A 12,226-nucleotide genomic window follows, 5' to 3' on the forward strand; every position below is an offset into this window, starting at 1 on the left:
AAAATTCAGTCTTTGCATCTTTTTCTCCCCACCACAGACAGACACTCACACATCCCCCAGATCACCTCCAAACCAGAGACTGAATTGACTGTAACATCTGGGGGTTGATTTTCAAATAGTTAAATCTTATTTTTCCCAGAGAAGTCAATGGCATTAGTTAGAATAACAAAGCAGCAGTCTCTGCATCATTTACCAAACAAACTAGGAACTGTGCAGAAAGTCCCAATAGCAGCAGAGCCTTATAACTGGAACACGTGCCAGTGATGCATTTCAAGGCCTCTCAGTACGCTGTAAAGATTCCCTCCCAGAAATTTCTAGTTTCTTGCCATCTGTTTTAAGATGCAATAGGTGCTCTATAGCTTTCCAAATGCAGAGCCCCTGACTCAACAATTCAGGGGACCACTCTGCTTTGTCTCTCTTTCTTAGGAATTTCTCGTGACCACCACCACCGCAGACCTTGAGTACAGATCATCTTCTGGTTCCAGATTTGAGAATCATTTGAGGGGCTCTGTGGCAGTGCAGTAATGGGGAACTTCAGAAAAAACTTAGGAAGAAAAAGTCAAACCTCCAGCATAGCATTTTAAAACTGCAACTTTCTTCAGTTCTCCTTTGGGGGGTGGGGTGCGGTGGGGTCGGAGTGGACAGCAGGGAGGGACTGCTGAGAAAATCCATGGTAAACTGATCTTCCTGCCTCCTTCCAGAGGTCTTCCATGGACTCTTGAAAAATGTGTTCTTGTGGGCTCCGAGTGTGTTAAGAGCCAGATAAATTGTTTTGTTTGCTCATTTCCTGTCATTTCAGGGTTCCTTGAGGACTTTCTCAGTGAGAATAGGGAGAGGTCAGTGTTCTGTTATTTAGAAAGACTCCAATTACAGATATTTAAACGAGCCAAAAGCAAACAGCTTAACAGGTCAGATGGGGAAAGCAAAATATCAGTCATCCTCTCCCTCTCTCTCTCCGAGGGAAACCAGAGCCCCTGTGACCCTAAACATCTGATTTCCCCCCACCACACACACCACGGGTTTACCCTCTTTGTTTAGTGCTGTCTGTGGTTTTCTCATAAGAGAGTCCATTGTGGGTTGGTGGGAAGAGGGGGCAAGAGGTGTCTGCCCTCACTACGGGAATGCAGAGACCCTGCCACTGGTGGGGTGGGAAGGGGAGAATAGATCTGAGCTCAGTTGCAGCTGTTTCCATGTCAGGAGAGAGGGAGCTGAATAAGGAAAGAGAGGGTGTGGGTGTTCAGCTGAAAGGGGAGCAGCTTTGCTTACATAAGACCATACTGAAAGGCTCTGGATGTAGAAGCTATAGTTACAAATGAAGACTTGGTGTAGGAAGCCTCACTCCTTTTATGGGAAGCCTTGTATTTTGTGTTAGACTTTTGTTGTAGAGGCCTATTTTCAGTCTGCAGCAGGTAGGCAATAAGCTTGGGCCTGTCAATTCCCACCGTGACCAGGGACTGGGCTGACCATTCTGTAACTGAGAGGTTGATCTTCGGAGTTTTCAGCTCTTCCATACAGGCCTTATTTGCTGCCCTTGTAGAACTGAACTGGATAAAAATGGAATTAGTGTATTATTATTATTGTTATTTATTTGTATTATTGTAGCATGTAGAAACCTACTGTGCTACACACTATACAAACCCAGAACAAAAGTTAAATCTAGCACGCTGGTTCTCAACCTTGTTGGGCTCAGGACCCATTTGTAAACCTTGATAACCTGTTGTGACCCAGTAAGTAGCTATAGGGCAAAAAACATCTGTCTTACTAGATATTTCTTACCCATAATATAGACACATTAATGTAATAAGCACTAAATAAGTGCACCCTGCAGACCATCTTAGCAGCTCCTGTCCTCCAGGGCTTGCTGGGCTCAGCTCCCTCTTCCAGGCATGGGGGTTCAGCACCAGTCAGATTTGGCCCTGCCACTCCTCTGTCATGATGATGGGTGGACGAGCTAGGCCAAATTTGAGTGAGTGGCCTTACAAGCCTGGTACATGGGGACCCTCCTCTTCCACAGACTTTGTATGTGACCTTGGGCAAGTCACCTCGCCTCTCTGTGCCTAAGTTCCCCATCTGTAAAATGGGCATAATACCCTACCTAACAGGGGAATTGTGAGGTGCTCAGATACTTTGGTGATGGAGGTCATATAAATACCCAAGATAGACAGAATTTAAAAAACCCATTTAAAATTCATTGTTACTGAGTTCTGCCTCTTCTCAAACACGAGGAATGCTATGTGACCTCTTTCTGTGATACTAGAGGTGTAGGATATTTAAGATATAGATACATTGCAAATATTATAGCAGAATTGAAAAACATATACAGGAGGTACAATGAATAATGGCTGCCTTTGTTTCAGTGCAATATGTTGGAGATGGGGAATGTTTAGATCTGTGCCTTGGGCCCATAGTATTTTGTCGGAGAAATTCTTCATAATATTCCTTCCATTTTCCCCCCACCTCCATCACCGGCACTATTTTGCATGGCACAGTGAGGGTAAATTATATTATCTTGAGCAGGCAAAAAAATATAGTCTATCTTATTTGACTTTAAGCAAGAGTTATCCATATTCAATCAGTTCAGAAGCCCAGCTAAATTCATGCTTATTCATACTTCCACAGGGCTTAGATGCCACAGGAACAGGAGCTTCATAAAAACCAAAGACAGGCAGGGAGTGAATTCACACACCTCTGGAAAACAGAGATAATGCACAGGTGTGATGTGACACTTTAAGCCCTATGGAAGAAAATGCTATCCAAGTTGAGGGTTCCATTCCACTTGCTGCATGAGGCTGTTTTAAGACTAAAACCTTTTAAAAAATAAAATCACACACAGTGCTCTTTAGAGACCCCATGCTACTTTTTTTTTATTATTATTTATTTTTTTAAGTGTAAGGATTTGTCTCAATGCCTTTGGCCAAACTTATTCCTCCTCCACATACAGAAAAGGTAGTGTTCTGACCCTCAGAGGTGACTGCATTTTGGTGGAACTGTGTATGCAGTTTGTGAAATGTATTAGTAACCTTTATTATTAAAATGCTGGGGATAATTTTTTCAGTTAATTTCTTTAGGTTTTTTTGTTTAACTTTGAGAGACCTAATTACACTCTCTCTTGACTCTTAATAGAATTTCTAATGTCAAAGGAAAAAGCCAAGAAGCGCCAAGGAGGTGCTGCTCTCCATTGATTGGCATTGACCATTCTGGTCCTTTCCCACAAGCACTGGGTGAAGATGAGCATCCTGTCCCAAGCATGACGTCACTGGCAAATGTCATTGCTTCCCACCAGTCGGAGTGGGTCTCCTTCAATGATGAGCTGCTCGTGCCGGTTATTTCACAGGGTAAGTTCCCTCAGATTCCTTTAGAGCCCTTTAGACTTTTTAAAATAAACTGGCCCATCTACTGACACAGATTTGGTCTCATGAGATCTGCCTTCCAAGTGGGAACAGAGGAGGCTGAGTTACTTCCTACTTCTCCTGCATGATGGAGAGTTCTGGGTAAAAATATCAAATGTTATGTATCAAGAGAGATGTTTTATAAATGCCATTTCATTGGGCCTAGTTCTGCCTCAGTTACGCAGTTCCCACTGACCACATGGGATGTTTCCCCTATTATAACTAAGGGCAAAACTAGGCCTGGTGTGAGATTAAAAGGGGTGAAGGTTGTTTACCTATAGTTAGTGACAAGCTCAGCAGAGACTGCTACAGTGCTTTCTAAGAAATAATAAACTAATGGCAGCTGCACTAAATCTCTCTATCCCACTCCTGGTGATTCTCCTCTTAGCATGAACCCTCAGGTCCAAGAGCAAAAACTAAAGTTGCCTTTCATCATTAGCAACCCGTCAGTACAAGCTGCATATAATTCCTTTTCCGCAAAAATGGGTCCCCAAGTGCTTGAGTTCCTATAGCTCAGGGGTAGGCAACCTATTGGCACGTGTGCCAAAGGCAGCACATGAACTGATTTTCAGTGGCACTACCCGGGTCCTGGCCACCAGTCCTGGGAGCTCTTCATTTTAATTTAATTTTAAATGAAGCTTCTTAAACATTTTAAAAACCTTATTTACATTACACACAACAATAGTTGAATTATATATTATAGACTTATAGAAAGAGACCACCTAAAAATGTTAATGTATTACTGGCACACAAAATCTTAAATCAGAGTGAATAAATGAAGACTCGACACACCACTTCTGAAAGGTTGCCGATCCCTGCTATAGCTAATACAGCGAACATTTTTTATTTTTCTATGCTTATGCTGTTATTTATAAAGGGTTATTTCAGAGGAGACAATCAGCTTTTCAGGTGAGTCTGGATGTCAGCTGGAGTGAGATAGAAAAGCTGCTCTGATGGCAGGAGCTTTGTTTCTTTCAAGGCCTCTGTTAGTGGGTGACCAACAAAAGGTCACTGTGCTGTGAAACCTGTATATGCTGTGTCCCCTCATTCATGCACACACCAGCCCTATCTAGCGCAGGAAAATAAGTAGTTGTAGTGGGGGCTTCTCCCACTCTGGCTCAGTCGGAGGCCACTCCACCTCACTGCATCATGGGGCTCCGCCCCAGTCAGGGAATTAACAGCAGAGTAAATATTATAAGGCTCTAGCCCTTAGGTGGAACATAGCAAACGAGCTGTCTGCAAGGTCTGGCTCTTAGGAAGGGGCAATAGCAGTCTAGGGCCTCAGGCAGGGCAGAGCACCAAACAGTTTAGGGCTCAGGCAGGGGTGAGCACCATACAGTCTAGGGCTCAGGCAGGGATGCTTTTCTGGCCTTGGAGGTGGGGCACAGAAATAGGCATCCATTGCCTGACATCTTGGGTCAGGCAGACAAACGCAGGCCACTTGTTCTAAGTGAGGAGGCTGCCACCCCAGGGGTGAGGTGCAGGGGGTAGGGGGACACGGGCCCACCTGACTTCACCACATCCCAGCCCAGGGCCCTAACAATGGCGAGGCATCCCACCACTGGGTCAGTGGAGAATTTAGCTGCAGCATGCTGACCACGTTTAAGTAGCCATACAGCCGGACTGGAGTCTGCTATCTCTGGGCCACTTCCTACCTTCCCCTTAAGGTGTACCTACATCCAGGGGTGTCCTCCATCTCCTCTGGGTAGGTATCCAGTGGCAGCCCCCACCACTCCTAAGGGTCCAGGTTAGTTGTCAGCAGCAGCAGCTCTGGCCAGTCTTCAGCACAGTAAGGGTTCTCCTCAGGGTCTAACTCTGGGAGCAGGCAGGAGGCGTCTATCTCCTCCAGCTGCTTTCTCCCAACTGAGCTACAGGGTTCAGGCTTTATACTTCCTTTCCCATCCTTTGACTTCTGGTAGGTGGGGAAAGCCCACCCTGGCTCTGCTCACCCAGGTTTAGCATTTGGCTCCTCCCCCTCTGGCTCAGTGGGAGGCCACTCCACCTCATCACAGAAGTGTTTAAAAAATGTATTTAGCTAATTTGTTGTTAAATCATGGTTGACCCGAACAGGGAATCTAAAGGCAACCACAACCAGCCAACATCTTCTCCCTTCCCAGCCACCCATCCCGTCCCACCCCCTGTAAGATTCCATACTCCAGTGCAGAATTGGCACTGACATTTCTGTATGTTTTGTCTCAACTTTAGGTGGCTCTGAAGAGCCTCTGGAAAAGTGTTTTTCCTCCTCCGATACCTCCTCAGAAGACAACCATAATGTGGATGGAGAGTTTCAGGACCTCTCACACACTGAGCTGAGTGATGACGTGGACAAGCCCGGGGTGGACTCTGCATCAGTGTCTCTGCTTGGGAACCATGTGTGTCCCAAACTTGATCTATCTTCATCCATCAGTAACTGGGTTCAATTTGAAGATGTGCCATGGACCAGCACTTTACCAGCTCACATACAAACAGGTAGGGGAGCTTCATGCAAAGGTCTGTTACAATAATACAGCAGGCGGCAGCAAGGTTCTGCACAAATAGCAGATTTTCTTTTTACCCTTCTCTCAGCTCTCTTTAGCTGAAACTGTGCAAGTCATAGCTGAGATTAAACCAGAGGTGGGCAAACTATGGCTCGTGGACCACATCCATCCTGCCCAGCCTTTGAGCTCCCGGCTGGGGAGGCTAGCCCTCAGCCCCTCCCCTGCTGCCCCTTCTCTGGGTGGCATGTCGACCAGACATGCTGCTCTGATCGGCATGGTAAGGGGGCCGGGGGGGTTGGACAAGGGGCAGGGAGTCCTATGGGATGGGGAGCAGGGGGCAGTTCGATGGAGCAGAGATTCGGGGGGGGCAGTCAGGGGAGAGGGAATGGGGGGAGGTTGGTTGGATAGGCGGAGTCCTGAGGGGGCTGTCAGGGGCAGGGGTGTGATAGGGATCAGGGCAGTCAGGGGACAGGGAGCGGGGGGGTTTGGATAGGGGGTAGGGTCCCAAGGGGCAGTTGGGGTGGCAGGTCCCAGGAGGGGGTGGTTAGGGGACAAGGAGCAGGGGGATTGGGTGGGTCGGAGGTTCTGAGGGGGGCAGTCAGGGGGTGAGAAGTGGGAGGGGTTGGATGGGGGCCAGGCACAACCTTCCCTACCCGACCCTCCATACAGTTTGCCCACCCCTGGATTAAACACAGTGGATACTAGCACAGTTTAAAACAGGGACTATAACTCATCTGTGCCCCTCTCCTCTGTATCAACCTCATTCTCTGTGTGATAACACCTCTGAGAGAGAAACAGGTCATTCAAGACATGATAGGTCAAGTCTGAGCTAAGGTAGCCAGTGGGTTTATCAACAGCAGCATAGAAGATGAAGGGGGAAATGAGTGAAGGGTGAAAGGGTAAACTGAGTTTCCTTGAGCCATGTAATCTTTGGCTTCTCTGTTGAGACATCTAACAAGGTGGTTGGGGTAGGGGTGGGGTCAGGGAAGGGAAGGTGGAGGACAATGACAATGGTGGTTTTAGTAATAAAGATGCCTGTCCACTGGAAAATGGAATCAGACTGTACCAACTCATGTACAGTAGGCCAGCAATCAGGTTTTAAATTTTGGGCTACATTCATACTGGTGACCTAGATGTCCACCCTTTTCTTCATGATGGCGCTGCTGCTTTTGTTGTTTTCCCTGATGCATCATCCCAATCACTGAATTGTTTCTGCCAATTGTTCCTTTCCTAGTCAGTGTTGGGGGAGAGGGCAGCTCATGTAGGTCACTACACTCTGTTATGGACCAGTTAGCTGTCTGGAATCTGATGAGAAGGGGCCATAAATGGCCACTTGTTCTAATGCTGGTTCAGAAAAATCAAAGGCTTGTCCATCCCGGTACTGCTCCAAGATCCAAGACTTGGGTGTGACATTTTCTCTCATCACTTGCCTCAAACTGTTCTGCTGAGCCAATTAGACTGGAGAGTTCAGTCCCATGGAGTGTGGGGAGGCAGCAGAGAACAGGTCCACAAATGGAGCATATGTGTCGCAGAGAGTTTGGTGAATAGTGGATGGAGCTTTCCTATCTTTCAAGAAGGGGTGGATAACCCTGTGGCATGCCCCAAATCAGGGCTGTGAGAGTGGGGGAGATGAGCCCTCTGGAGAATTAGGACAAGTTTCCACCATAGAGAACTGTCAGCATAATTCAGCTTGTACTTCACACCACATGACACTGGGGCATGAGCAGCAAACACGCTATCATTTCAGACTGTCCCATCACTCAGTGACCCCATGTGATTCAAGCTTGGCAGCACTGTGTCACCCATGGGCCCTCCACCTCGCCATATCCCCACCTGACTCTACTGCTTCCCCTCTGTAAGGTGGGGAAGCAGTAGAGTCTTATCCCCACCTCTTCTGCAAGGGGAAATCACCAGAGTTACTCTGGAAGCCAGCATCATACTTGGCAGAGGAGTAACAAACAGCTTTGTCCAGCACTAAGATGCCATTCCCGCAAACACCATATTCTGTCTTCCCCCTTCCCAAGGTGGGGAGAGACACATCATCTGCTTTTTGCCATTCCCTGGATGTGAGCACATTCTGCTCTTTTCCCCCTCCCCCTCTCCCCAGTTTACAGGCAGGACTGATTGGCAAAGGTGCCTACTTTTGGGCAACTGAGCTTTAATGTGATTTTTAGTCCCTTGTTTTAGAGGTGACTTCCCTGTTGCACCTTCTTCTAGATCCCTGCCCAGATCTGCCTGAGTGGAGCTGGGGTCCATGTGGGAATCTGGCTGCTCCTGTTGCCGTGTGCATAAAGCGAGATCTGCAAAGGATATCTCTGCCACACAGCATGGGACTGTGTCCATGGTTCAGTAGTTCATACCACGGCATGCGGTGTTTCTGTACAACTCCACCATTCTCTCCACATCAAGTACTCATGTGCCAAGTGTTGAATCAGTGTAGTATGAAAGGCATAGAAAGGCTTGGCTGTGTTGGCATAGGCTTTCCTGAGGGAGAGGGAACTGCTGGGCATGACTGTTATGGCACGGTTTTAGAACTGGTTTTAAAGAGGGCTTGGCCTCCTCAGCAATGGAGATATGATCCTGTGTCAATTCTAATCCAGGAGCTCTGGGCATGGAGCAGATTTCAGTTGTGTTTGCAGTCCAGCAACATGGAAAGTAGAAGTAAATGATATGCCAGTTCTTGGCAGAACTCTAAGACAAGTTAGTTTCCATCAGTGCTCACTGCTATCTTCCTAGTGCTGCACTTAATGTCTGAGGAAGCACCAAAGTAGAAGAAATAAAGCACGACTCTGAGATAATAGGTGTTTCATTTTTGTCATAAGTTCTCATTGATTTCTTTTAAAGTCTGCATCTAAAGACTCTACACTGGCTAAGAATCTAGCTTAATTCATCATAGCTACACTGACTTCTAGCCTTCTGAATATATAAAATCTTCACATCAAATGACACAGTCCTCTGAAGGGGGGAGGAGTTATACAAGGTATAAAGTTGTGTGGCTGTTCTAGCCCATGTGGCCTATTGCTCCCTGCCCCACTTTCCAAGTATAGACTAACAGAAGTATTGGAGCATGAATCTGATAAAGTGGGTATTCATCCACGAAAGCTTATGCTCCAATACTTCTGTTAGTCTCTAAGATGCCAGAGCACTCTTTGTCGCTTTTTACAGATCCAGACTAACACGGCTACCCCTCTGATACTTTCCAAGTATGTATTTTTGGTAGCGGCGCCTCCTGTCTGCTTCTCTTTAAATAATCAGAAGAGGAAGGAAGAGACTTATTCAGTCAAGTAGGGCTTGGCTACATGGCGTGGTACAGTCCATTTGAGGGGTATGAAATGTAGAGCAGTCTAATGTGCTTCACTGTAACTGCCTATGTAGACCCTGCTGGTGCAAACTAGAAGATACCTAGTTCATGTTAACATAGTCCTGTTTCAAACTAGATTGTTGGGCTCAATGAGTAGTGATCAACATCTCGATGTCTAGTTGGCAGCCAGTATCAAGCGGAGTGCCCCAGGGGTCGGTCTTGGACCAATTTGGTTCAACATCTTTATCAATGATCTGGAGGATGGGATGAATTGTACCCTCAGCAAGTTCACAGAAGACACTAAGCTGGGGGGAGAGGTAGATATGCTTGAGGGTAGGGATAGGGTCCAGAGTGATCTAGACAAATTGGAGGATTGGGACAAAAGAAAGCTGATGAGGTTCAACAAGGACAAGTGCAGAGTTCTGCACTTAGGATGGAAGAATCCCATGCACTGCTACAGACTGAGGACTGACTGGCTAAGCAGTGGTTCTGCAGAAAAGGACCTGGGGATTACAGTGGACGAGAAGCTGGATATGAGTCAGCAGTGTGCCCTTGTTGCCAAGAAGGCCAATGGTATATTGGGCTGTATTAGTAGGAGCATTGCCAGCAGATCGAGGGAAGTGATTATTCTCTTCTATTCCGCACTGGAGAGACCACATCTGGAGTATTGCATCCGGTTTTGGTCACCCCACTGCAGAAGGGATGTGTACAAATTGGAGAGAGTTCAGCGGAAGATAGTGAAAATGATTATGGGGCTAGGGCACGTGACTTATGAGGAGAAGCTGAGGGAACTGGGGTTATTTGGTCTGCAGAAGAGAAGAGTGAGGAGGGATTTGATAGCAGCCTTCAACTACCTGAACGGGGATCCAAAGATGATAGAGCTAGGCTGTTCTCAGAGGTGACAGATGACAGAACAAGAAGCAATAGTCTCAAGTTGCAGTGGAGAAGGTCAAGGTTGGGAAACACTGTTTCACTAGAAGGGTGGTGAAGCACTGGAATGGGTTACCTAGGGAGGTGGTGGAATCTCCATCCTTAGAGGTTTTTAAGGCCCAGTTTGACAAAGCCTTGTCTGTGATGATTCAGTTGGTGTTGGTCCTGCTTTAAGCAGGGGATTGGACTAGATGACCTCCTGAGGTCTCTTTCAACCCTAATATTCTATGATTCTAACACAAACTAGGTACCTTTTAGTACGCGCTAGCAGGGTCTCCATGGGCAGTCAAAATGCAGTAGCTTAAGAGTGTTCTACACATCACACCCCTCTAGAGTGCTTTGCCATGCCGTGAGGACAAACCCTTATCCTCCCCTTGGTTACAGGGTTCACAAAATCCTCCTTGATGTACAGTGTATAATCACCTGACTTCTAGGTTGCATTTCTGAATCATGAAGGGAGCTCATGCCCTCCCTCTAACGAAAGGTTCAGCCCTGAGACTTTTTACTACTCCAATCTGACACTGTCCCTGCTTTGCTTTCCACGTTCCCCCAGCTCTGTCCATCTTTGTGCTCACCTCTAGACTTTCTTTCTGGACTCTCTACTCCGGGTGCCCTGAGCTAGGAGAAGCAGTGAAGCTCCTGGTCTGTCCCTGAAGGTCTTTTACAGCACTGTCCCTCTTCCTAGTGTACACTGCAGCCAAGCCTACAGCACCCATCAAGGCTGGGAATTCTGAGAGGTGAAGCTCTACTGTTCTGAGCTGAAGCTGGTAACTGGCTGGGTTGGGCCTTTACAGGGCCAGCACAACCTGTTAGAGGTGCATGAGCTATTTGGCTTTTTACAAGAAAAGGTAGTTAGAAGGGAAAAGAGAATCTGCTACTCGTAGTTCTCTCTATCTCTTCGCATGTTTCCATTTGTTGGGCTGCAATGAGTGCTCTGGTAAAGAGAAAGGGTCTTTGAAATGTTGCTGGGCCCTGGTGTTTCCCATCTTCTCCATGCAGTCCAGTGCTGCATTGACAAAATGGCAGAGAATGCAGATGGGCTACTAAGTAAATTAAAAACATTTTGAGCAATTGGCAAGATCTCAACCTTTCTCCTCTTCAGGGCACCTGTCCTTCAGCAGGGCACCTGTGCACAGCCTCGGACCCCTGCTCAACTAATTGCTGCTCCTGGAGTCTGCTTTTAATCTTGGTTGGATAGGAGACTACACCTTTTCCTCCAGTGTATGGACCTAGCCTAAGTGAGCTGTGCTTTTGTCACTCCATGCTTAACTGTTGCAATGTACCCTAACTTGCTTTGACTATGATGGCCATTCAGAAACTGCAGTTGGTCCATCAGTCCACAGCCCACCTCCAAAGGGGAGCTAACCAAAGGGAGCACATTGCCCTTCTGCTTCTATTCATCATCCACTTCAAGGCAGTGGTTCCGCTCTTTAGAACCTTTAAACATGGGCTGCACCCAGTCTCCCCCGCCCCCATTATCTTACCATAGGCAGCAGGGACACTGCAGGAGGCAGTCTCTGAAGTGTAGCTTTTGGGATGGGGATGGGGGAGACAGTAGGACGTTTCTTGGGAGATAACCTGGTGGGCTATCTTTTAACTTCAGTCATGCCACTGGGAGCTCATGTGCAAGTCACATCTTTTTATATAGATTCAGCCCCAATAAAAGAGTGGTAGGCTGGCTGGTGACTTTCCAGGGTGACTACCATCCAGTGATGCCTTAGTTGGAATGGCAATTACAGGCAGAATGGAAAGGCAAGATCCTAATGCAGGTAGAGTTTGCTGTAACTCTTAGCTGTGTATACGGTGCCTTCAGTAGATTCTACGGTGATGGCCTTATTAGAGTTTCCTGTAATTAGCGGCCCAGATAAGAACAATAGTGAGTGGCTGGTTACAGCTTGGGAGAGTATCAGAAACTTCCCTGACTTAAGTAAAATATAAGTAGCAGGCGGCGTGAGAAGACTGTTCGAAATCTCTTTCCTGTGTAACCAGCTGCGTGGAGCAGTGTTATGCAGGCTCAGCACCCTGACCATGTTTTTTTTCGGCGCTGTGACACTGTTACAAAATATTCCATCTTTTTTTTTTTCTGCACTTGAGCAGCTGCATGGCTGATTGGCTGAGAATGTGTTTTG

At 47.0% G+C, this 12,226-nt stretch overlaps 1 protein-coding gene across 1 annotated transcript in view; it reads left to right on the plus strand.

Moving 5' to 3' along the window:
* STON2 (stonin 2) overlaps window positions 1–12,226 on the plus strand; it is a 104,054-nt gene that overhangs the window by 18,569 nt on the left and 73,259 nt on the right. The window contains exons 2-3 of the mRNA XM_030558980.1: window positions 3,124–3,335; window positions 5,595–5,858. Coding sequence (XP_030414840.1) covers window positions 3,248–3,335; window positions 5,595–5,858 — 352 coding nt within the window. The 5' untranslated portion in view covers window positions 3,124–3,247. The remainder of the gene's footprint in view (window positions 1–3,123; window positions 3,336–5,594; window positions 5,859–12,226) is intronic.

The sequence above is a fragment of the Gopherus evgoodei genome, chromosome 4 (genome assembly GCF_007399415.2).
Source record: "Gopherus evgoodei ecotype Sinaloan lineage chromosome 4, rGopEvg1_v1.p, whole genome shotgun sequence".
NCBI classification, from domain to species: Eukaryota; Metazoa; Chordata; order Testudines; family Testudinidae; genus Gopherus; species Gopherus evgoodei.